Source organism: Penicillium argentinense (assembly GCF_028826775.1).
Source record: "Penicillium argentinense strain IBT 30761 chromosome Unknown utg000005l_segment0_segment0, whole genome shotgun sequence".
NCBI lineage: Eukaryota > Fungi > Ascomycota > Eurotiomycetes > Eurotiales > Aspergillaceae > Penicillium > Penicillium argentinense.
In genome coordinates, this window is record NW_026622664.1 from 853,042 (window position 1) to 877,045 (window position 24,004).

A 24,004-nucleotide genomic window follows, 5' to 3' on the forward strand; every position below is an offset into this window, starting at 1 on the left:
GCCTCAAAGATCGCTGCTAGACTTATTGTCTGTCAACTGTCTACCAGGTAATCCCGAAGTAGAGCTTGCGCCGGGTCCAATGAACAAAGAAGTATCTTCCTAGTGGGCGATCGCAGGGACCCACCGCTCGAAGGAAGTAAAACTTCCCAAGATGTGACAGCAATGGACTATCTGCCTCGGGAAAATAGGCTGATCGGTCCAGACCGACCGAAAAGTACTAGTCCTGTCGTCGTCGTGCTACGGAAAGTTCCTTGGGGCAGCGTCGACGGTTGCCGCTCATTCGGACTAGCGCACCACAAAATTATAATCACGGATACGGATTAACTCAGCCGAGCACTTCCATCGTGCAGCCCCGACTGCTCTTCCCCTCTATCCAACTTTTCCACGATCAACTTTGACCTGCAGATCTCGTCTCTCACGACATCCAGGTCGTTCCCAACACTTCTGATTGACTCCTGGTCTCCTACCCGGGCGTCTTCAAATTTTTCTTCCTTTTTCCCCCTCCCAAAACCCTACTGTGTGAGAAGCGCGCACCAAGTTCGCTGGCGCGTTTCCTGACCTTTTCGAACCGCAATCATGGGTAAGTGACGATCCCTCCAATCAGTCTTGCAGCACGCTGTCGAAAGCGACATGTCCCCTGCGACTAGATGTACATGTGGTGGTGTTCGACTTCGACTAACGAATTTCCCCCACTAGCGCCCGCAAAATCCAAGGCCCAGAAGATGTCCATTGGGACCTTCTTGGCTGATGAGAGTGAGTGACCAGAACCCCCGTGGATGTGCGATGGTAGCTGAAATTTGAACAGGCCTTGGCTCTTGGGCCGACGAAATGGAGGATATGCCTCTCCCCAGTAAGTTACAGAAACCCCCCGCCCCGGCTTGTTTACCTCGTCGCTGACAATGATACTTATAGGTGGTACGTTACGAACCATGTTGAACTGAATTCTATCTTGCGACAAACTTCAAGTGCCCAGAAATGTCTGACAAGATTTTCAACAGGCCCTCCTACTTCCAGCTTTGGTTCTCGCCCCGCCGGAGGCATGGGTTTCGGTGGTAGCAGCTTTGGCGGCGGAATGTCCGGTATGGCGCACGATCTGAGAAAGCGAAAGTGATATTATTGTATGGAGAAAAGCTGACATTCCCATAACCAGACCGCATCGAGCGCGGCGGATACGCCGTTCGAGAGCCCCTCCCTCTCCCCACCGAGCCGCCTTTCACCTGCCACGTCGGCAACCTGTCCTTCGATGCGACTGCCGATGATATCTCCGATCTGTTTGCTGGATGCGGTGTGACCAACGTCAGAATCGTCGAGGACAAGTTGACCAAGGCTCCCAAGGGATTCGGATATGTGGAGTTCGAGACAGTGGATGGCCTGCAGAAGGCCCTGGACCTCTCCGGCACTACTCTGCAGGGACGAACCATCCGTACCAGTATCGCTGAGCCTCGTAAGTACCGACCTTGGAGATCTACAGATGCAGCAAAGGCATCGAATCTGACAAACCCTTCAGCCAAGGAGTCTCGCCTCGAAGGCCGTGATCTCGACTGGACTCGCCGTGGTCCCCTTCCCCCGCCCCCCGAGCGCCGTGTCCCCGATCGTGCTAGCTTTGGTCGTAACATGGATGCCGCATCAGATGCCGGCAGTGAGCGTGGTGGCCGACGCAACAACTTCGAATCCGATGGAAAGTTCCGCGACTTCAGCAACTGGGAGCGCAAGGGTCCCCTTTCTCCCCCCGCTGGGGCTCCTCCTCGCGAGGGTGGCCGTCCTCACCACAACGACGATGGTGGTTCTTTCCGGAGGAACTCGCCTGCTTGGGGTGAGGGTCGCTCGCAGGATGGCTCGCGCCCGCCGCGCCCAGAGCGCCCGGAGCGTGCCCCTACTGCTGCCGAGATGGACAACCAGTGGCGTAGCTCGATGCGCCCAGACCAAGAGAAGAAGGAGCCTACTTCCCCCGCTGCTCCCGCTACCCGCCCTAAGTTGAACCTCGCCAAGCGTACCGTAGCTGAGGCTCCCTCCACTCCTGCCGGTGGTGGTGACTCGAAGGCCAGCCCCTTCGGTGCGGCCCGTCCTATTGATACCGCTACTCGTGAGCGTGAAGTTGAGGAGAAGCGCCAACTTGCGGTCCGCCAGAAGAAGGAACAGGAGGAGAAGCAGCCCAAGTCCGAAAAGTCCGATAAGCCGAAGCAGCCCAAGGAACATACCAAGGAGCAGACCAAGGAGCAGACCAAGGAGCAGACCAAGGAGCAGACCAAGGAGCAGACCAAGGAGCAAACCAAGGAGACCAAGCCTGGAACCGACTCCAACAAGGATGCTGTTGAGCCTCCTCGTGGCGGAGGCAACTTCGAGATCCTCCGGCGGGCCGGTGGTGACGACAGTGGAATGACTGCTGACCAGGAGCCCGAGCAGGCTAATGCTGCTGAGGCTGCTGAGGCTCCGAAGGAGGCCGCCTCCAATGGCAACTGGCGCACCGCCGAAGCCCCCGCTGATGACAACGATGGCTGGAGCACCGTCGGTGCCAAGCCTCGCAACAACCGTCGCGGTGGCCGTGGTTTCTAACCCATCGATACCCTACCCAACCTCCGCTCTCGTTTCAACTGTGGCCCCTCATGTGATATCAAAGCCTGACGCTGCGTACTCCCATCTGCTCTTCCTGGCGTGTTTCGGAATCTTCCTCAAGGCGTTCCGACGTCTTTTGATGTGGCAGGATTCTTGCATCTATTCCACTACACGGCAAGCAGACGACGGTGGTTGCTCTGTCTTGATTTCCCATCCTTCCTCTCGTACCTATTATTTCATGATCTTCTCCTTTTTCGTGTCGGGCTAGATTCCCGACATTCATCTAGTTCTTGCTCTGATGATCTGGCAGTCTGAAAAGTTTTTCTAAGTTTTCCTTCCGCCCCCTTCTTTTTTGTGATGTCTTCGTTGCTGCTCGCTATCTAGCTACTATTCCCATGCGTGATTCAGTGATTTGCCCATGACCATTACAGCCGATGCGAAATGAAGGTTCCTGTTTTTCTTTTTTCTCCTCTTTCTCTCCTCGATCTGCTTTGGATGGTCTTATTAATGACTCTGTCTGCGCCTAGAACCCTTGGCCAGCCATGCAAGCACGAATGACTGAATGAGAGACGAGGTGGATATCCCAAGCCCTTTATCCTTGACCATGCTCTCGATGACCATGAATTACTGATCTTTGTGCTTTTTCTCGATTCTCTCGTCTACCCCTCCCCTCCTGATATCCGGTCTGACGTCTGCATGGCCCCTCCAATACGAAATGATGGAGTGGGACTTTCACGTGTTTCTTTTCTCCAGCATAGATTGAAATGCAGTCTTCATTGACATATCAATGTGCGTACGGTGTAGTCTCCTGAAGGTATTCACTAGTGCTGCTGTAAGTATACATACATTTAGAGTAGTCAGTCGCATAGTATGTACTAGCATGCAGTTCCGTCTGGGGTACGTGCCCTACCGCCCTGTCCGTTTTGGGTGTGGAGCAGCAGAACGCAGCACGGCGCAACCACGCAGTAGCCCCATCTCCAGCCAATCCAATAAAGTAGTGTACTCTTCTCCCTACCAGCAGGTCCAGCAGGGGACATGCAGGCTACCGAACCTTAGATCCTACCTCCCCGCATCGCTTGTCCCTCTATGAATGAATCTGGCCCCAATCCTCTGAAGGGATAAACTGCCAACCATCGGGCAATTGGTCGATAAATGGCTCGCCCAGCAAGGGCGTTATAAATAGGTGGGACTAGTCCCAGTCGAAATGGGCTAATGCGGACTAGTCCAATGTCCATGAGCGTAATGCACACCGCACATGTGCCGTGTACAACAGTTGAAATGTCCGCGAGCACGGGGGCCGATGTAGTGGTAGGTTGTGTTGGGAACCACCCGGCGTAGCGTGGCTAGTAGAAATAAAAAAGTAATCGCAATAAAAGGAGACTCGAAACAAAGAAAATGGCCATGAAAAGAAAGATCAATAGGGCGCAATATTGCAGGCAAAAAAAAGGATTTGTTCCTGAGACAGCGATGGGTCCCCCAGCCATTGGGCGGCAAATAAACTGGTGGCGCAGTATGGAGTTAATGAACCCCTTCAAAGGGTCCGGAATGGAAAGGAACCCGTGTTTCATGACTCTTCTCTCTGAACCTCACCACCTGTCCATTTGGGCTTTACGTTTGGTCGGTTGATATCGCTGTGCCTGGAGGTTGTCGGTGTTTACTGGTCTCCGCCTTACCATACACCCAAGCCCGTTCGTTTACTCTGAAAGTTGGGGTAGCATCCCCATGTTGTCATGTCGGCCACGACCACCTCGACGCTCACGACTACCACTCTCGTTGGGACACCCTCTGCTATGACGAATGTAGCGACCCCCGACAAACCATGTCCGACATGCGGCGGCGTCGGCGATTCGCATGAGCTCCCAGACGCGCGGCGTCAGATCCAGGAGTTGGAGGGGCAGATCCAGGATTTGGCGGCGCAAGCTCAGGTCAATGGTAAGCATGAACCGCGATCTGTCACTGTTGCATATCTTGCGTCGCAAGTCCGAACAGGCAGCGAGAAGACTGTTGTCCTTTCAGTTCCCGGTTTCATTCAAACCTGGATCCTTTTGCTGACCGACACTTTTCCATCTGGCAGCCGAGAAACTCGCCGACTACGAAGAAGAAATACACCGACTGCGCTCATCACAACAAATGTGTGGGACGCCCAGAAACAGCTCTTCCCAACCACCCTCGTCGCACGCGGACAAATCGTTGTCGCCGACCCAGACTCCGACCCCAGTCTCACCCGACAGTCAGTCGCAACACTCCTACTCAGGTCGTCTGCAAACACTCACCAACCTCCTCCCCTATCGCCGTGGTAGCGCAACCCCAACTAGTGCTCCAGCCCCCTCAACGCCCACGGCATCCATCACCCCGCTCCCGCAGCATGCGTCCCCAGCCAGCAGCGACAATACCTCGGAACTGCAAGACGCGCTGACGCGCGAGCAGGGCCTGCGTAAAGCAGCCGAGACGCAGCTCACGCAAGCCAATACTGAGCTGGAGGAGTTGACGGTGCAATTATTCAGTCAGGCCAACGAGATGGTCGCGCAGGAGCGCAAGGCGCGCGCGAAGCTGGAAGAACGGGTTGCAGTGCTGGAGCGTCGAGATATTGAAAAGCGAAGCCGACTGGAACGGTTGGAGAAGGCGATGGCGCGTGTGGAGAGGGTGCGGGCTCTGGTGAGCTCCAATCCATAAGCCTGTTCACTCTCGACGCGCGTTTATTCCTGGCTTTGCCCGTTTATTGCGTTATGACTGACACGATTTTTGATTTTTCTTATGATGGGTATATGGATTCGGGCGTCTGGAACCCTGGATTGATTGGATTTGGTTCACGATGATTCCCGCTTTCGCATTTTGGGATGGATTTGGCGCTTGGATTGGGAGTGTCTGTCGGTTTAATGGACTGGGTTTGCGGCTATTGCCTCGTTCCCAGTTTTATTTCCTATACATGAGTCTGGTGTGAATTTTAATATTGCAACTGGGACTCGTTATACAAATTCAAATTGCTTCTTTCTTTTCTAAAATGAGTGTAGATCATCACGTTTTCTCGGGGTAGCTCTTGCGTCATGCATGACTGATGTGTTATTCCGGTATACCTCGGCGTGCTGAGCAATCTCCTGTAAACAAAGCAAATATTGTAACTCGGCTCGACCGAGCGAGTTTGAACCGTGGAAACAGCGAAAGGTATGCCGACTCGGCGCCACTTGCAATCGGAGGTTGGACCTTCCCCGGTGCGCGGATGTGGAAACCGGCTACGGGGCTCGGCGTCGACAACCCCACCCTCCATGCTGCATGACATTTGTAGAACCTTCGTGATCCGATCTTGCTTTGACTCTTTCTTCTGCCCGGCAGACAACTAAGCGAACCCAGTTGATCTACTTGTCACCATTATGTCTATCGGAGTTGCCATCGTTGGCAGTGGTCAGTACCTATAATCCACTACATTGTTGAACAGCTGTCACTAATACAACCCCGCACTAGGTCTTTTTGCTCAAGAGCAACATCTGGTCTGTATGCTTAAGGGGTTAGCCTCTGCTTCAAGTCCTAATTTTGATTTAGCCCGCCGTGAAAGCTGCCTCGGATCTCCAACTCAAGGCGATCTATTCGCGGTCTTTGACCTCGGCTCAGACCCTCGCGAATGGTTCATCTGAAGTCGACCTGTACTCCGAAGATTCCGGCGCAGGCAAGTCTTATGCAGACCTATTGGCCCGCGCTGATATCAGCGCCGTGATTATCGCGTATTTTTCCCGTCACCCGTTCCTTCTGAGTGTTGAACTAGGTTTCCACGCGGGACTGCTCCAGCTGATTATGACCATCGATTAGTCTTCCTATTCTGGTGCAACCAGACTTCATCAAAAAGGCCCTCCTTGCTGGAAAGCATGTTCTATCTGAGAAGCCCATTGCCAAGGATATCGCCACCGCGAAGGAGCTCTTGCAGTGGTATCGAGCCAACATCGATACCAGTAAGATCTTCTGGGCCGTGGGCGAGAACTTCCGATACATGAACAAATACATCTTCGCGGCCGAGCAGATGAAAAAAATGGGTAAGGTTCGGAATTTCCGTGTTGATATCCAGAACATGGTGAAATCGAATAACCGGTATTACTGTACGCACCTCCCCCCGGCCGGAGGCCCGTCAAGCTCCATGTCTAGTACATCTGATAGAAAAGCCCCGCATGATTATGCTGACTATTGAACCACCAATCCGCAGTGACATCTTGGAGAAAGGTTCCTGAATATCAGGGCGGTTTCCTTTTGGACGGCGGAGTACACATGATTGCTGGCCTTCGTCTGATTTTGGGTTCTGCGGAGCAGATCACGACAGTCTCAGCGCAGTCTCAACTGCAACAGTCCCATCTTCCCCCAGTTGATACAGTAGATGCAGTTGTTCAGACTGGATCTGGTGCTACGGGTGTGATTTCTCTTTCTTGGGGATCTCCGTTCAGTCGCCACTCCTTCGAATTTGCCTGCGAGAGGGGTTCTGTGGCTCTCAACTTTGATGATGTAATCGTCGATGGTGTCACTCATACAGTTGAGTTCGACGGTAAGGGGGTTACCCCGGAGGTTACTGCTTTCGCTAGTGCTATTGCCAACGGCCGCCCGGTTGAGACAAGACAGTCTCCCGAGGAGGCGCTGGCAGATTTGGAGGTGCTGGAACAGATGCTCCAAAGTGGAGAGAAGCAGGGTGAGCGTGTTCAGCTGCAACTACAGGTGTAAACTACCCAACCATGGATTTGAATGAATTATTTGCCTGAAATCTAATTCTGCTTGTTATATTCGCTGCCCAGTTGGACCGACATCCTAGGTAATTTGCCAGTCGTACTCTCGTATAGATCCAGGTTGTCCCGAAGAGGAAGTCTTGGCAGGGCTCGACCCACGGCAAGCCCTATGCTTACATCATCAGACCCCGTTCGCTTAGCTCGCTGAAAGCACACTAGTGTGGGTCACCCACTCCGCCAGTGCGAAGTTTTCGAGATTGCTTTCGTTCCGACTCGACAACCCTCAACGCCCGGCGAGACGCAACACCGACAAAGTGAGTTGAACAGCACTCCCTCGATCTCCTCGATATACTGACGATTTTTTTCTTGCAAGATGGTCGCCGCCAAGAAGCACATCCCCATCGTCAAGAAGCGTATGTTTCCGATCCCCGACCGCACCCATACCCTTTGGCCTGGATAGCATCGCCCCTCAATCGACAATCAAAAATTGCCAGATGAATTGGTTGGAGGGGGAAGGAGGAAGAACTGGAATCGACTGCAACCGAATGGCGACATACGAACGATTTTCGATGATCGGGAGGGCGATGTTTATCCAAAGGGTTTCGACGTTTCTTGAACGATTTTTTGACACGACCGGAATCAAGAATGAAGGACTGACAAGGATTGCAATAGGCACCAACCGCTTCAACCGTCACCAGTCTGACCGGTTCAAGTGTGTCGCTCCCTCGTGGCGCAAGCCCAAGGGTATTGACAATGCCGTCCGCCGCCGCTTCAAGGGCCAGCCTGCCATGCCCTCGGTACGATAGCTTCTCGACTGATTTCAACACGACGAACATCGCTAACCCACCCGGTATTATAGATCGGCTACGGCTCCAACAAGAAGACCCGCCACATGATGCCCTCCGGCCACAAGGCTTTCCTTGTCCACAACCCCAAGGACGTTGAGCTCCTCCTGATGCACAACCGCACCTACGCTGCCGAGTATGTCAACATTTACCCGCATTCTTGCCCTACGATCAATAAATGAAAAAATCCGAATTATTTTACGTGTCGAAACACCCGCTAACCTCTACGCTTTTAGGATCGCCCATGCCGTCTCCTCCCGCAAGCGTGTGGACATCATCGAGAAGGCCAAGGCTCTCGGTGTCAAGGTCACCAACCCCAAGGGCCGTGTCACCACCGAGGCCTAAATGGACTGAACCCCCAAAAAGTTCTGTTTCCTTTATTTTTCCGGTGGGGTATTCGCAGGAGCACGAGAGGGTCGGGGTTTTGTACGGTCGTGAATACTATCACTCTGGCGATAACGATTCCAAGGATTGTGCATGGCATTCCATGTGCGGCTCGCGCTTTGGTCGTTCCGGGCGTCGAGCAAGAGAAATTTCTCTGAAATGACAAACAAAAATTGAAAAATCCTCTTGCATTGTGATGCCAAACCTTTTTTTATACCCCGACAGGTGGCCATTGGGTTCTTGACAGTAATTCTTCTTAATATGCCGCCGACGGCAGGTTTCTCTGTGCTCCGCCTTTGTAAATTGTCCGGACTGTTTCGATTTGCTCTATGTCTTTAGAATTTGGCAATGCATATCCTTCACACGGAGCGCCCAGAGATAGTCTCTATCTCAGTACTACAGTACGAGTCGGTGATAGTAGACGAACAACAGGGTACAATTGGACAGCACTACACTACATACAATGTACGATGTACGAACCGCAGGACGCCGGCCCACCGATGTCGTACTAGTCTCGCACCAAACCGCTGCCAACTGGTCCCTGCGGAAGTTTCTCTAGTTTCCCTGCTTCAGGGGATCCAAAGATGACGAGTCCAGAGAGATCGACCGACCCACCTTCCAGGGGCCTCGTGGCTGCCTGCGTGGAGGGCAGAACGACCGCACGAGGACTGCGAGACGGGCAGTCGACTTGAGCTGTCATCTTGTCTCAGATGTCAACGCCGCACGGCATACTGTCGTCCCGAGAGATGCCTCCATTTGAAACCGGGCGCTAAGAAACAGGAGGGGGGCACGAATGCTTGGTCGAAGCACATGGTGCCACTGAGCGATCTGGCCAATGTCAGCCTCAAGACAAGCCACCACTCCGAAACACGCCCCCACGTCGTTCAAAGGCTCGTCGATCCTTTGACGAGCTCCGAGTCGCCATGGAGCTGTGCTTCTTCCTTCTCCTCTTCTCCTAATCCCCTCTCCCCGCCATCCCAAGGATGTTCACCCTCCCCGCCCGGTATGGGCGCTGGGTGCCTATTCTTGCCCCGCTGGCTCTCGTCTTCCTCTTTCTGCATCTCCACAGCAGTTTAAGGGACTCTGCGGTCATCGTGGAACCGGCTGCTTCGAACCAGAGGGAAGCGAACAAGACCGAAGTCGACATTTCTTCGGCTTGCCGCCCGCTGCCTGGCATCGAGGATGTACTCGTTATTCTCAAGACAGGCATCACCGAGGCACAGGATAAAGTGCCGGTGCACGTCCGCACGACGCTTCGGTGTATCCCGCATAAGCTGATTGTCTCAGATTACGAAGAAGACATCGCTGGCTTGCGCACACGGGATGTCTTTCATAATGCCAGCGCTTCAATGCTATCGAGCGACGACTTCGCTATCTACCATCGTGCTCGCAGTGGCGGCCGAGCAGGTCTTCTTCAGCAAGATCACACAAAAGTCGCCAACGGCCCTTCCGGTATGATGGACAATCCGGGCTGGAAGCTCGACAAGTGGAAGTTCTTGCCGATGGTCCAGGAAGCGCGGGCTTATCGGCCCGAGGCCAAGTGGTTCGTCTTCCTCGAAGCTGATACCTACCCGATCTGGACCAATCTACTGGCTTGGTTGGCGCAATTCGACGCCGAAAGACAACTGTACATTGGAAATCAGATGCAAATCGGGGAAAGCATGTTCGCCCACGGTGGCTCCGGCTTCGTTCTTTCCAATTCTGCGATCCACAACGTCGCGGATCTTGTCACCAAGTACCCCGAGGAATGGGAGAAAATCACCAATGCCCAGTGGGCGGGTGATTGCGTATTGGGCATGGCACTCTCTACAATTCATATCAGCTTGGTTTGGTCTTGGCCGCATGTTACCACCGAGTCCGTCTGGGGACAGGATGCCTTGGGCGAGGGCTTTGGTAAGAAGCAGTGGTGTCATCCTCCGTTTACTTTCCACCACATGAGTCCCGCAGACGTTGATCGTATGTGGGACTTTGACCAAAAGTGGTTCTCTAATGTGAGTAGTTCATAGTCTTTGAGACTTTGGCGTAACACTCGTCGTTCGGTGTTGGTAAACTTACGATAAACCACCAGGAAAACCACACTGTTCTCCACTATGGAGACATATTCACTCATTTTGTCCGACCAACATTGGCGCATCACCTCGATAATTGGGACAACTACGCAAGAGACGAGTATAAAAAGAAGAACTCTGAAGGCATTGAAATTCCCATGACCGTCTGGGACTGTGCAGAGCATTGTGCCAGTGACAGGGCGTGCCTGCAATATCGATTCTCAGACGGGAAGTGCTATACCTCGCCGCAAGCTCTTCGTGGAACACCTGCTCCCGGTGTCGAGTCGGGTACCTTGATGTGGCGCGTCGACGCCGCCGTTGCGGCGAAGGAAAAGTGTGAAAAGCCCTTGTGGGTAACTTGATCAACAATCTTTTGTTCATCTATATATTTCTGTCTTGTCTATATACATCGGGGCGCTGGGATTCAAGATTTGAATTTGTACTTATCATGGCGGTGTCCTTTGGAATTAGCGGGTACATATTATTCGGTTTCTAGTCTATATTGTTAGCATCAAAAGTCATTCAGCAGCCAACACTCATGTTCGCTAGTGGTAGTTTGCACCAGTGTGATGCTTGCAAATTCAACAGATCCCAGGGCTGTTTGAGTGGATACAGCATCTGTATCCTAGTGTAGTTCTTTATGGTGCGACAACAGAGGCAGAACCTAGTGTTATGCTTTATTTTGATGCAACACAGACCGGTGCATGTGACAGCTCAAATATATTTTGGGGAATCGGTGCATGGACTACTGACCATCTCCTATCAAATAATGTTTATCAAACCTCCCAAAAATCAGAAACCTGTTCCCAAGCAAACAGAAATCGCCCTTCATCATCCAGTTCAGCCATAAACATAAGCTCCTTCCTCTTCATAGTCCTATCCCCGATTCCCAAATCGCCAACAACGCGCGCGGCCACTTTATTCTCTTCTTGAATGAAAAATTTCACCTCGCCTTCCCACTTGGCATTTGTCCGGAAGAAAACGAATTTCTCGACCACACCCTCAAAATCCGCTTTGTCGCCGCCTGCCTGAAGTCGGGTGTAGTTCGGGTTCAGCGTGTCCTCGCAAAACGCGCGTGCGTCGGCAGGGTCACCGGTGAAGAGGCCATCGAACCAATTTTTGAATATTTCGGCCGATAATTTCTTTGGAAAGGCATTATATGACTTTCTAATTCGAATAGTAAGGAAAGGCTTGGTTCGGGAGGTGGTGGATTTTGGGACTGCTCAGTTCGCTATGGGCGAATAGTTTAAGGTTCTTTGAGAAGGAGAGTGAGCGCCGTGAACTATGCCGAGAATATTAGAAGAAGGGAGCATACCGGCACCAGATTTACAGCATCGTGAATATATGTACCGAGTATTGGAATCCTACAAACTGATGCACGTAGGGCCAGTCGGAACCAGGTGTGATAGGGTCATGTCCGTAAATTTAAGCCTCCAAACACCACAGTCCCATCGCCGCAACAACTACCCAAACAGTACGCTAGTGCCCATCGGAAGCGTATCTGATTGGAAGACCCACGAGGACCATGAAATACCTAGTAGGCCTGAACCCTAGACTGTCTACAAGGCCGGTATGTCGCCCGTAGGTAATCTCGACCAATTAATGGAATTCCAACGTTGATAGAATGGTAGCCTTGCAAGAAGCAAACCAAAACGCTATGATTGCATTATGACCTTTGGTATCTCAGATATATGCCAGTATCCACAGAACCTAACAAAGATGGTATCATGTTGTTTTGAAAAGAACGAAACGACATCTCATGCAAATGTTGAGCGGACAACATTTAGTTCGTAGTCGAAGATGCAGACTCGGTTGTTCCCTGCTGCGACGATTCATTACCACCAAACGCAGGATCGTTCTGAGAGATATTGACATAGCCAACGCCCCGCAGAAGTACGTGGCCCAAGTCGCCGGGATTCTTTTTTCTTCGGTTACCCGAGTTAGGAGGGTCGTCCTCAGTGCCAATCTCAGGAGGAACGGTTCCATGCCCATAAATGATCTCTTCGCTTTCAGGACCAGTGACCCAATCTGGCACCTCTTGTGGTCCTTCCATGCCCTTGGGAGGCAGACCCCATGTGGGCATCTTGCTTCTATACTTCCAATTACCATTGAGGTCAGCATATGCGACCGCATGCAGGAAAAGACCCAGCTCATGAGGGCCCGGATCGGTGTATAGCTCTGTTCCACAGACGTCGCACAAGTCGCCAGACAAGCGCTCTCCCTTGCGCTTTTCATAATCCTCGGCGGCAGCTTGTTGCTCCCGAGACATAATCTCCGCGAGGACAGCAGGGTCGGTCCCCGGCGGCACATTCGGTGCGGCTGTCAGGTGTGTACGGTAAGTAGCCGTATCAGCAACCTCTGTCTTGCCCATTTTGTGAAGCCGCTCCATAATTTCCTCATCGCGTTCCCCGTGGTCTTCGTTACGGGCCAATTCCGGCCCGAAGACCCTTCGGTTCGAATAGATTGGGTCATTGGTAATGGGGTGGCCGAGGAATTGAAGGTGGACACGGATTTGATGCGTGCGTCCAGTCAGGGGAAAGCAGTGAACAATGCTGTACCCCTCGGTCTCGTTGGCAAGGACTGGAGGCGGAGTTACGGCGCGCGCTGTGTCCCCACCGGGTGTGTGGACTTCAGGAGCAGTTGTTGATGCGGCTGCTTCAGGAGGGTAGTAAGCCAGTCGACGGAATTTGGTCTTAGCCTCTTTGCCTGTAGCGCGCACACGGTTGAGTCCCAGCTTGGGACTGACCTGCATTATAGGCTGATCACACACCACGACGCCGTCAGGAAACTTGCCCTTCACGCGAGCAACATATTCCTTCTGTACTGACCGCGCCTGCAGCTGTGTCGTCATTTTCTCAGCTCCTTTGGGGTGTTTTCCGATAAACATGACGCCAGAAGTCAGTCGGTCCAATCTGTTGCATGGTCGCGGCAGCCATCCCTGGCCACGCTCGGCGCGCAAGATCTCGCAAACGGAGTTGTAATGGTACCGGCCAGCGGAGTGCACTGGAACACCAGCTGGCTTGTCGATCACCAGCAAATCTTCGTCTTCATGAATGATACCAATCGGGAGGGCGGTGACGGGCGGCTCGTGGCGATGAAGGGTGTGCGAGATCATTTGGCCGTTCTTGATCACGGTGTCCCTGCCCGCAGGCTTTCCATTGACACAGACGAGACCATTATCAAGGGCGTGTTTCTATCCGCAAACATCATAGGTTAGCCAAATCTTCACACACTTCTCTCGATCATTCACAGCAGGTAAATGCGTACATAGTACTCTGGGGGGCGGTCGCGAAATTCGGAAAGAAAAATGTCTTCCAAGTTTCGACCACGCCATCGCTCCTTGCAATAGGTGTTGAAGGTGTAGTGATACGGGCGCACTCGGCGAAATCCACCCTCCATATAGTATGGCGCAGGCCAGGGATCACAGGGCGTCACCATGACATCGGGAGGTTGTTCGAACTGTTCCGCTGGAGGGGCCTTGACGGCATCGACGTTGACGAGAGCCATCGTAGGCGGCGGGGGGACTCGTAGCTTACCTCGCCGAAGCAAGTAAGCGGTAATGCGCGGTGAGGGAGCCAGGGAGAACCGTCAAATGCGTCGTAGGTGGTTTTGTTCAAGTTGTTTGCGGTCCCAAAGGTGGCGGCTACAACCTTGGGAAGGGAAAAAATTAGATTGGAAGCGATAAGACCAGGCACGGAGTTCGGTGGGGGCGCTGCCGACTGGGGAAACCCCCGCCCACCTCCAACCTGCCCAGTCGCCCTCGTTTCGTCTTTATATGCTGTTCCACAAGCCTGACAGAATGGAAAAGAGGTTCTTTATGCGACAAATAGGCTGCAAATCGTCTTCAGATGAAAACCGCATGTCTATTACATAAGCAGGGACCAACCTCGGTCCAGCGACTCCGAGGCAGCGGGGATGCGACGAGCCCGATCATCTCCATCTCGCTGGGTCCCGCTGGACGGCGTCTCCAGGACATTCTTCCCTTTCCATCAGCTGCTGAGACCTTCTTTGAGACCACCCAGACAGCCATGGTACCTACAGAGTACGAGGCAAAGAAGCGCCGCACGCGCAGTGACTATGGCTACCACCAGGTGCACCAGACACGATGGTAAGGACTCCCAGCATGGATTACCTACTCGCTCCCAGCTAGCTAACTATCAAGCCTAGGTTTGACAATGACATGTATGCCCACCTCAACAACACCGTCTACACGGCTCTCTTCGATACTATCGCCAATTCTTACCTGATCGAGCACTGCGGCATGAACCCCTTCACGGTCAACAATAAGCCCCCTCCCAAAGCGAACAGGCGTCCAATATCTCCGGCGGAACCGACCAAATTGGCCTCATTGTATCCACACACTGTGACTTTTTTGCATCCGTTGCTTTCCCGGATACACTGGAAGTGGGTCTTCGCGTCGCTAAGCTGGGGTCGTCTAGCGTCACCTGGGAGATTGGCGTGTTTCGTAAGGGCGAAGAGAACGTCAAAATGGTTGGCACATATACCCATGTCTTTGTGTTGCGAGAGACTATGCGTGCCGGAAAAGAAGGCATGGAAAGCCGTGTGCGCCAGGGACTCCAGAAGCTACTAAGCTCGCCCGAGGCCAAGCTCTAAGGAGACTGCGCTAGCCCAGCAGATTTAGAGCTAAAGCTGTACATAATTCCAATAGACTCTCAGGGAGTGCTCGTTGGGCTCGCCATACCTTCACGCACAGTTATGTGCGACCTGGATTTCTATTCGATTTAACACAATACAATAGAGACGATAGCAAGCCCTGTAGCATGTCTAGGAGTAGTACTTTGCGTATAGTAAGAACAAGTTTGTAGAGGCGAGACAGCATGAGGTAGTAAAGAGATACCGGGAGAAATGAGCCAGAAGGCCTAGCTATTGGAAGCTTATCGCTTTCTTGTACTCAGAACCAGCCAGTTCTCTAGGAAAAGCCGAGGAGGCTGCGCATCTCGGAAATCCCGGCCTCGGGAGGGAATCGACCGGAATGACGATCTTCGTCATTTCTCCACAAAGCTTGACAGTACAGTGGAATAAATAGACGGCAGGTACGCATTATGCAGATTCTCTGGATTGCTTTGACTGTGATTGTCTTCTCTAGTTCATCATGCAGCTCATTGGGGCTGGTATTCTCTTGGCCTCCGCATTTCAAGCGGTCGCCGACCCATCTCTAACAGTTCGCACTAGAACCGGTGTCTTCACTGGTCTTCATAATGCAAACTTCAGCGCTGTGCGCGAATTCCGAAACATTCCCTTCGCACAGCCTCCAGTTGGATCGCTGCGTTTTCAGCCTCCGGAGCAACTGCCCTCGTCGTCGAAGCACCACTACTCGACACAGTTCCCTCCCTCATGCCCGCAGTTCGTGTCCAGCAAGCCAAGCTTCTTCGAAGAGGTCACGCCCTACCTGCTCGCAAATAATGGCCATCAGGACCACTCGACGGGTCTCACCTTGCAAACATCATCCGAAGACTGTCTGCGCCTCTCCATCTGGACACCATCTGGTATCTCTGCCGACGCAAAGCTTCCTGTCGTATTCTTTATGACCGGAGGAGGCTTCAAGACCGGTGGAGTGGACGTGCCAGCTCAAAATCCATCTGCATGGGTCAACCGGACCCAGGAGCACATTGTCGTGACCATCAATTATCGGGTCAACATCTTTGGCTATCCCAACGCTGCTGGGCTTGACAACCCCAACCCTGCCTTGCTGGATCAGCGCCTGGCCCTGGAATGGGTGCATGAGAACATCGCTGCGTTTGGCGGCAACCCCGAAGCTATTACGATGTGGGGACAGTCAGCTGGCGCAATCAGTACAGACTATCATAACTTTGCTTTCTGGGACAACCCACTTGTCCAGGGCACTTTTTCGCAGTCAGGCACCGCCATCAAGACGATCACATCGTCTGATTATGCCCAGTCGAATTTCACCTTCGTAGCCAAGAATTCTGGCTGTGACTTCCCTGACAACTCGACAAAAGAGCTAGAGTGCATGCAGCAGGTGCCCATGACCAAGATAGAGAACTTTGTCGGCCAGTATGCTGGTAAGCCGGGGTTGATATTTGGGCCTATCGCCGATGAGCATTTTATTTTCTCTGATTATCCAGCTCGGGCTGCTGCCGGAAAGCTCTCGACTTGCCCAGCTATCTTCTCCGATGCTGCCAACAACGATGTCAGTCTCAGTGCATGGCCATCGGCGAATGTGACCGAGGGCCCTTATCAACCTACAATCAACGCAGGTACTTTGTCTGGTTGGGTCTGTCCTACTGCCAACACCAGTATTATTCGTACTGCCGCCAATCGAACAACATACCGATTTCAATACGCTGGAAGCTGGCCGAATCAGGATGCCTATGCCTGGATGGGCGCATTCCACTCATCGGATTTGATGATGTTCTTTGGCACCTATTTCTACAATGCGGTGAACACTACCGCTAGGCCTACCATTCAAGAAGTCAAAACGAGTCAGATCATGCAAGACCACCTCTTGGCTTTCATGAAAGACCCTAAGAAGGGCCCTGCTTCACTAGGCTGGGTTCCATACACCTATGGAGGCAAGGTCATCCGCTTCGGAGCGAACGGCATCCCAGCGCAAAACGTCAGTGGATATGAGATTGATGGCCCCTGCTTCGGGAACGGCACATATAACCCATTTCCCTGAAGAATGAGAGGACACGGAAAGAAATGTACATAGACAACACTGTATTCAATAATGGAAATGATCATTAGCAAACATAAATTCATGTCAATTGCAAGAAACCAACCATCAGGACTCACACTACGGATCTACAATTATTTCTAGCTCAACTCGGAGTTCTCCAAGGTATTCTTGTCTCCACCTTACAATGCCAGATCCAACATTTTGGCAGCCAAAACATCTACCTTCACCGAAGGACCAAGGCTAAACACTAAGCTGTGCAGATCCATTCCACCTGTCACAATCATGCCTGGCCTCACAATAAGAGCTTAAAACCACTGTGTTCATCGGCGAAAGCCAAAAGCTCAATCTCTACTTGTCCCTATGACTTGTTAGGACAACGAGTTCAATTGCAAAGAAGGGATCTACGGGTGGGATGTCATACTCGGATGCGTCGAAAAATTTGCATAAACCATAGCGGCTTCTTCTGATCTCGCTCTGCAGCCGTACCACTGCAATACACGAATCGGAACGGCTTCTTGCATGTTTCGTAGAAAAATCGCGCCGCAGCAATTGTGTAGTCGATGCTGACATGTGCAGTTTCGTCATCGGGTGCCTTGGCCCCCGTTATCCCAAGCGTCCTATTGTAGCTGCGTCAATCTTTTGGGTTGGATCATCGAGTCTGGTGCCACTATACCAAATACATGCATCGGCGCCCTGAACGGCCTCGCGGACAAAATCAGGATATGAGGTGAAATCCTCAAGTACGACAACTTTGAGCTTATCATGCGCAGGTAGCTCGCATCGGCTCAATACCACAATCGAGGTGATGGAAGGGTTTTGCAAATACTGGTTGAGTACTTCGCGGCCAGCGAAGCCGGTAGTACCGGTTAGAACGACCTTCATGATGCCGTGGTGATTTTACAAGGAATACTGGTCAGAGAGAAGGTATGCGGGAGTCCCCAAGGGATAAAAAGGATGGGAAGTAAGATTCAAGAACACTTATATGTGCGATGAAGTGACCAAGGCACAAGGCCAGCCTTGCGATCATCATTCCGCATCAGGGCTGGACTCTGAACTTCAAGCCTTATCTCCGGCTATCCCCGCCACCGATCGTCTCAAGACGGAAAGTGTCTGATCGGAGGGCCGAGACTCATCCGATACTGATAGAGATTGGTTGAATGCCTCTGTATCCACTGGAAGCAAAAGACCAAGTATGCCAATAGCCAAATAGCAACCGCAAGAAACCCAAATAGGCGCTGCGGAGGAAACATCTGCAAATGTTGCTATGAATGGGGCGCTGAGAGACGACAGGCGGCCACATGCGAGCAAAAGACCATTTCCCAGCCCACGATTTTCGACACTCAATACCAGGGGTGTATATCTAGAGCAACTAGTTACTCAATGTTTCAACATGATGATAGAAAGGCAGACTCACGAGTATATGATCGCATAAACAGCATTCAACCAGAAATTCACCATGCAAGAAAAGGCGAGATTCTGTGCTTCGGTTCTGACAGATGTAAAGGCTCCCGAAAAGGCTGCGCAGGCAGCACCAGTGATAAATAGTGATCGTCGAGATCGGAAGAATGTTGTCGAGACCATCCACATACTCAGACATGGGCCGAAGATACCAACGACCGAGGAAATGGCCCAGTCCCTATATGTGATATAGTTGCTCTGGTTGCCTAGTTGAGCCCCATGTGCTGCGAGGTAGTAGGGTAAGAAGATTGTGTAAAGTGGATACCTATTTGAAATTGGTATTCTCATCTATGGGGAAGAGGAAAAACATTTCTTACGCGATGCCAACAAATGCCCACATCCCGACCATCAACAAGACGAGACGCAGCTGTTTGGGTCCGACAAAAAGTTTCCTTGCTCGATGGAAAGTTTCGCCGAGTGACTGAGAAGGAGATTCCAGGCTTGTAGGAATGAACTGGTCAGAGCGAACCCGATATTCTGACTTGTTAGTCGCACTTATGGAGTTAAGCACAGAGACGGCTTCATCAATGCGTCCGCATGAAATAAGCCACCCTGGCGATTCTCGAGACCTCAGAACAAGTGCACGGATAAAGGACATCACTAAAGACAGACCACCAATGATGATATAGAGGTACCGCCACCCCATATTCGCGGATTTCGGGCAAGTTGAAGGATCAGAACCGCTGGCACAGCCAAAGTTGACGAGAAGTGGCCAAGCAATCAAGCCAGTAATTGCATTGCCAATGCCCCATATACTAGCAAGTCCTGATAAGATGAATGACCACCTAGGTGGAATACTTTCCGCCAGAATCGCCAAATCGATCGCAACTGTGCAGTGTCAGTGGTAGATCTAGTTCCACTTCGTAGGAAAGCCTACGGTTGCCGCCCCCAAGGAATCCTAGTATTGCCTGGAAGACATTCAATGCAGCCCAATTCGGGGATGCAGCAGCAATCAAGCCGAATATAGAAACGCCGAAAATAGTTCCGTGCCACACGAGTCTTCGGCCAACGATGTCTGCTAAGCCGCCAAGGAGAAGGGCACCCGCGAAAAGACCGGCATAAAGCGAAGCCGAAAGTAGAGTTTGATATTTGGGACCAAACTCAAGAGCAGATTGTGGAGTTGTAAGACTTATTGAGACCAATAGCATCTATAAGACCAAAGGTTATCAGAAAGTGGCAAAGACGTACTACTTAAAGGCTAGCAAGACTTACCTGGTCAACAAGAAATCCGAAAGAGCAGGATAGTGTTAATCCCCATTGGAACCGCCCGAATCCGATTTCATTGAAGGCTTGCTCCAGTGTACTCATATTCGATTGGATGTCATCCTTGTTGATAGATATTGGAAGGATCGTACCCTGGCGCTGACTATTGATACGCTCCATCTCAACACTTTTGATTGAAGTATCGTCTCTCTCCATCTTGATTTCTGGTAAATGGACCGTTGTAGGGGATATTTGAATGAAGATAGAGCAGTACCACTCGAGGCTGACATCCCAGTATTATCTACACTATATAGCCCCATGACCAGCGAGCTTAGTGTCTCCTTCCCCGCATTTCTTGAAAGATTGGAGATATCATTATATAGCCTTAACCGCCACTAACTGAAAACTACCAATCATCTCATGGATAAGGGTAATCTCAGAGAGAGAGAGCGACCAGACCCCGCCACGGACCCGGACCGTTCCCGTGTTTGTCCGCGCCAGAAGATGAGAGGACACGGGGGGAATTCTGGCGGAGAAAATTTTCTTCTTAGTATTGATCTCTCGACTATGGCTCAGTAACCTTTTACCTAGGGTACTTGCTATCTGCGACCAATATCAGATCAAATTTCTCAGACAGACAACACGTGACATAGTACCTACTGCTAGAGTAACTAGTGCTCTAGGGCTGCATATGTTTAACTAAGTTCTTCGAAACCGCCCCTCGACGATCCTTTAGGGACCCAACGTTTCTTCAAGCTTCGAGTCAGGGCAGTCCCCAAGGCTGCGCAGTGCGAAACCATTGCCAGATTGCCTTGACATAAGACCAGCGACGTAGTCGTACTTTTTGTCTAAACAGTGGTCTATTTGGCACGCCCGCCGAAATAAAAGTACTGGTAATGCACTAGGTAATGCGAGTCTTGGAGCCTATCAAGCAGATGATCATATGATTAAGTAGAATTGGAGACATGCATGATGACGTAGAGTACGGCACAAAAGTGTCTGCTTCAGAAACCTGAAACACTCTTTGTGAGCTTGGATCTCATTGTCCATGTGGCTATCGATCCAGCCTGAATGGAAAGGACCACAAGGTCTGAAGAGTGTTACACGAGCTTTGGCATCTCAATTGCCGATCGGACGAGGAAAGAAATTCAGTCGAGGATAGTTCTATTAAGAATTCTATGGAATGTGCCATCCATTTATAAAGGAAAATGACCGACACTCATAACCGTGCGCCGTTCGCAGATCACAGTGCCCAGTCCCAATACCAACAAATAAATCCAATCAGATCTATAAACCCCATAATTACCAACAAGAAAAAGTAGACACCATAATCCAAAGAGGTATAACCGAGTCATGACGCAGAATCCGAAACGAAAAGCACTTTTAATAACCAGGGAGGACGCTAAAACGCTTGCCAAAAGTTGAAAGATGAAGGCAAAACCAGCGTGTTGAAAACTGTCGTGATTGTATTGTATGTTTTGTCATTGCCACTTAGTCGAACTTGGGCACGACAATACTGTTGCATCGAGAGACGTTGGCACTCGCGGGCGGCGACACGCCGCGGCGCATGGTTTCGCCATCCTCGTCCAGCCACCACTTGGGGTAAGGGCCCGGGATGAAGCGACCCTTGGCGTCCCAGCCGGCCACCCAGTGAATGCCATCGTCGAGGAGGAAGAAGCGGAGCTGCTCAGGCCGAGCGCCCTTGTGCAGCGGAGCCGAAAACCAGCGGCAGCGCTCTTCGAGTTCCGACTCGAACATGTAACGGTGGAGGATGCGGCAGTAGACCAGGGCAGCAGGGGCCTTTTCTTCGTAGTCGCAGCTATCGCGCTGGATCAGGTGCCAGCCGCGACCGGGGAGAAACTTGTAGGTTCCTGGGACGGGGGTTTCCCAGTGTTGTTCTCGGTTGACATTGCCGTCGATGCGATCACCATGCTGGAACCAGTAGGTCGGGCAGCAGAGAGTGCGCAGGCAGAGGAAGAGGTTTGGAGCCATGATTATTGATGGCACTGAGGTTGTTGACAAAGGTAGACGAATGAGTCGAGGTCGTATCACGAGATGACCAAAGAGTAAGAGATATCAAAAGCCGATGATGGGTATGTAAGCGACGCTGAAGTACGAAAAAAGATATATCCAAAGGACAAAACACAAGTTATAGGTCGACGTCCATGATGAAATATAAGGAATCAATCGCGTGAGAGTCGAGTTGCGTTGAGAATGGCGAGGGCGTTCCTTCGGCGTGTACAGAAGCTCGGTGAAGGAACCCTGGGGGGTTGTGCAGCTTATCACAAAGAATGTGGAAAGGAGACTGCAGCACGAGCCAAGATCCGAGGCAGAGACTGGCTGGGAATGTTCAATGGCAAGGCGTTTGAAGGGTTGCGTTATCGTTGCGGTGAGCAGCCGTCGCACGGGATCTCTCGACTTCTCTCGGAGATGGTCGCCGGTTTGTTTAGTTTCGGGAAGGGCCGTAATAAGCGTGCAGCTTAGCGGGCCAGGCACAGCTCAAACCGTTTTGGCGTTCGGCGCGATTGCAAGCTGGAGGAAGGGAGGAGCGTGATCCACGAAAAATGAGGATGTGGACACAATTGGAGGCCAGACCGGGGGGAGTCGGCCAGGAATCGGCAAGATGCAGCGTAGACAGGAGCCGGTGCTATTGCTCAGCGCAAGCGCATGGTAGAGAGGGAGGCTTTGAGTGGAGGAATGTCATGGTGAATATAACGGGGGTGTGTAACTTGAAGAAGAGGAAGGATGGTAAAACCGGAATGTGTGATGCTGCTCCCGCGAAAAGCTGGTGGCTCCACCGCCTGCCTTGCCACCAGCACCGCTCGACTTTTCTCGACTTTCCCGGTGCCGGTGGAGCCCACAGGAGCTGTCTAGACCTGAGATCGCCGCTCCGTTTTCTGTTTTGGCGCGGGAAAGCCGTCCCTTGGCGCACGCCAATCCATCGGGTTCGCGCGATTTTCGATTTTTTTCTCTCCGGGTTGACTCTATACGGGCATCGGGTCCCAGTCCTAAGAATAGTGCGTTTGGTTCGTATGTCTGAAGTCATCCCTCGAGTCATCGCGACCGTTTCAAAGCCTGCGGACCCTCGGGTTCTCAGTCACACATCAGTCTTTTTTTCACTCTTTCTACACTTCTTGGCGTGCAGGCAGGAATTTTCCCGTCAGGCGAGGCCCGCGTGGCTCAGCCTTACGTCTCGCCGGCTTTGCCTAAAAGAGCGACCGAGTACAAGAAGCGCCTACAAGAAGCGCCCTCTGACGCATGGGTTGTTTTGGGCTAATGGAGTATTTGCAATTGCCTTTCTGGCATGTCCGAGGCGTGCCAGCTATGTTTGGCTGCACTACCTCAGCCATGCTCCATTCTATAGTTCTTGGCCGGTGCCTGGCCCCCCCCTTTTTGGGCACACACCTGACTTGCGAATTTTTTCTCTTTCAAGGGGGCTGAAAGCATGGTCCACCGGCTTCATTGCGGTTGCTCTGTGCTACAGTTGAACCTGCAATTTCGACTCCTCACACCGGCGTTTCGTGGCTGGTCTCCTCGCTGTGACGAGGAAAGGGGCAGTGTTTGTGATTGTGGGCGTAGCACTGCCACATGACAATCGTACTATGACTCCCCGTTAGCTCTACTAGTACGTCGTTGCACTCGGGGGATTGCTGATGAATCCATCCTCGAACACTGACCTCCAGCTGGGAAACAGGCATCCCGTTCAGATAAACACCAGAGTAACCAATGCCAGTTCATGCTGGTGATAAAGCAATTGCGGGCCACTGCTGTCCGAACGAATAGCATCTTGCTGTGCTACAAACACCCCTGATATCGCGCAGCTTCGCGTCGTCACAGCTACCGTGCGACGAGCTGCAAGCTGCTCAATCCAGCCGCGATCGACTTCCATAACCACTGCATGACGCACAATTCTCGTCGCTCGGGCTCGGGCCAGATATAGTCGAAAAAGACAGCGGCGCCAATGAACAGACCTATCAGAATGCCGACCAGGGCATCAGTCGCGAAGCTGCCCACCAAGTCAACCGAATCTCTTTGAGCCTCGGGGAAACCCGGCACGTTATGCATTCGCAGCTTATTGCATTCTATATTCCCATCTATCAATATTCCGACGGAATAGTGAGCTTGAGGAGCTTTCCTATCCTTTTGGTCATTGAC

At 51.9% G+C, this 24,004-nt stretch overlaps 9 protein-coding genes across 9 annotated transcripts; 5 read left to right on the forward strand and 4 right to left on the reverse strand.

The window, feature by feature from the left end:
* Positions 1–576: 576 nt before the first annotated feature.
* N7532_005117 (translation initiation factor 4B) lies at positions 577–2,553 on the forward strand (the record flags this gene model as incomplete). The annotated part of the gene is made up of 7 exons (XM_056617611.1): positions 577–580; positions 697–753; positions 806–850; positions 913–915; positions 999–1,079; positions 1,151–1,444; positions 1,508–2,553. 7 exons carry the CDS (start codon positions 577–579, stop codon positions 2,551–2,553), a joined length of 1,530 nt encoding a protein of 509 aa, XP_056473770.1.
* A 1,730-nt stretch (positions 2,554–4,283) lies between these two features.
* N7532_005118 (60S ribosomal eL32 domain-containing protein) lies at positions 4,284–8,440 on the forward strand (the record flags this gene model as incomplete). Its single annotated transcript, XM_056617612.1, has 11 exons — positions 4,284–4,485; positions 4,628–5,208; positions 6,013–6,042; positions 6,091–6,269; positions 6,355–6,683; positions 6,743–7,216; positions 7,470–7,564; positions 7,624–7,663; positions 7,923–8,047; positions 8,110–8,231; positions 8,332–8,440. The coding sequence occupies 11 exons, from the start codon at positions 4,284–4,286 to the stop codon at positions 8,438–8,440; spliced, it is 2,286 nt and encodes a 761-aa protein (XP_056473771.1).
* A 1,022-nt stretch (positions 8,441–9,462) lies between these two features.
* On the forward strand, positions 9,463–11,666 carry N7532_005119 (uncharacterized protein; the record flags this gene model as incomplete). The annotated part of the gene is made up of 3 exons (XM_056617613.1): positions 9,463–10,470; positions 10,548–10,876; positions 11,402–11,666. 3 exons carry the CDS (start codon positions 9,463–9,465, stop codon positions 11,664–11,666), a joined length of 1,602 nt encoding a protein of 533 aa, XP_056473772.1.
* Positions 11,667–12,310: 644 nt separating this feature from the next.
* Positions 12,311–14,034, reverse strand: N7532_005120 (pseudouridine synthase family protein; the record flags this gene model as incomplete). Its single annotated transcript, XM_056617614.1, has 2 exons — positions 12,311–13,720; positions 13,795–14,034. The coding sequence occupies 2 exons, from the start codon at positions 14,032–14,034 to the stop codon at positions 12,311–12,313; spliced, it is 1,650 nt and encodes a 549-aa protein (XP_056473773.1).
* Positions 14,035–14,555: 521 nt separating this feature from the next.
* On the forward strand, positions 14,556–15,141 carry N7532_005121 (acyl-CoA thioesterase; the record flags this gene model as incomplete). Its single annotated transcript, XM_056617615.1, has 3 exons — positions 14,556–14,635; positions 14,695–14,803; positions 14,836–15,141. The coding sequence occupies 3 exons, from the start codon at positions 14,556–14,558 to the stop codon at positions 15,139–15,141; spliced, it is 495 nt and encodes a 164-aa protein (XP_056473774.1).
* A 499-nt stretch (positions 15,142–15,640) lies between these two features.
* On the forward strand, positions 15,641–17,188 carry N7532_005122 (carboxylesterase; the record flags this gene model as incomplete). Its single annotated transcript, XM_056617616.1, has 1 exon — positions 15,641–17,188. The coding sequence occupies one exon, from the start codon at positions 15,641–15,643 to the stop codon at positions 17,186–17,188; it is 1,548 nt and encodes a 515-aa protein (XP_056473775.1).
* A 292-nt stretch (positions 17,189–17,480) lies between these two features.
* Positions 17,481–18,070, reverse strand: N7532_005123 (putative nucleoside-diphosphate-sugar epimerase; the record flags this gene model as incomplete). Its single annotated transcript, XM_056617617.1, has 3 exons — positions 17,481–17,546; positions 17,610–17,805; positions 17,862–18,070. 3 exons carry the CDS (start codon positions 18,068–18,070, stop codon positions 17,481–17,483), a joined length of 471 nt encoding a protein of 156 aa, XP_056473776.1.
* A 534-nt stretch (positions 18,071–18,604) lies between these two features.
* Positions 18,605–20,065, reverse strand: N7532_005124 (sugar transporter; the record flags this gene model as incomplete). The annotated part of the gene is made up of 4 exons (XM_056617618.1): positions 18,605–18,911; positions 18,964–19,474; positions 19,524–19,794; positions 19,859–20,065. Coding segments are annotated over 4 exons (1,296 nt in total), but the record flags the coding sequence as incomplete, so codon positions are not given.
* Positions 20,066–21,340: 1,275 nt separating this feature from the next.
* N7532_005125 (uncharacterized protein) lies at positions 21,341–21,841 on the reverse strand (the record flags this gene model as incomplete). Its single annotated transcript, XM_056617619.1, has 1 exon — positions 21,341–21,841. The coding sequence occupies one exon, from the start codon at positions 21,839–21,841 to the stop codon at positions 21,341–21,343; it is 501 nt and encodes a 166-aa protein (XP_056473778.1).
* Positions 21,842–24,004: the final 2,163 nt, after the last annotated feature.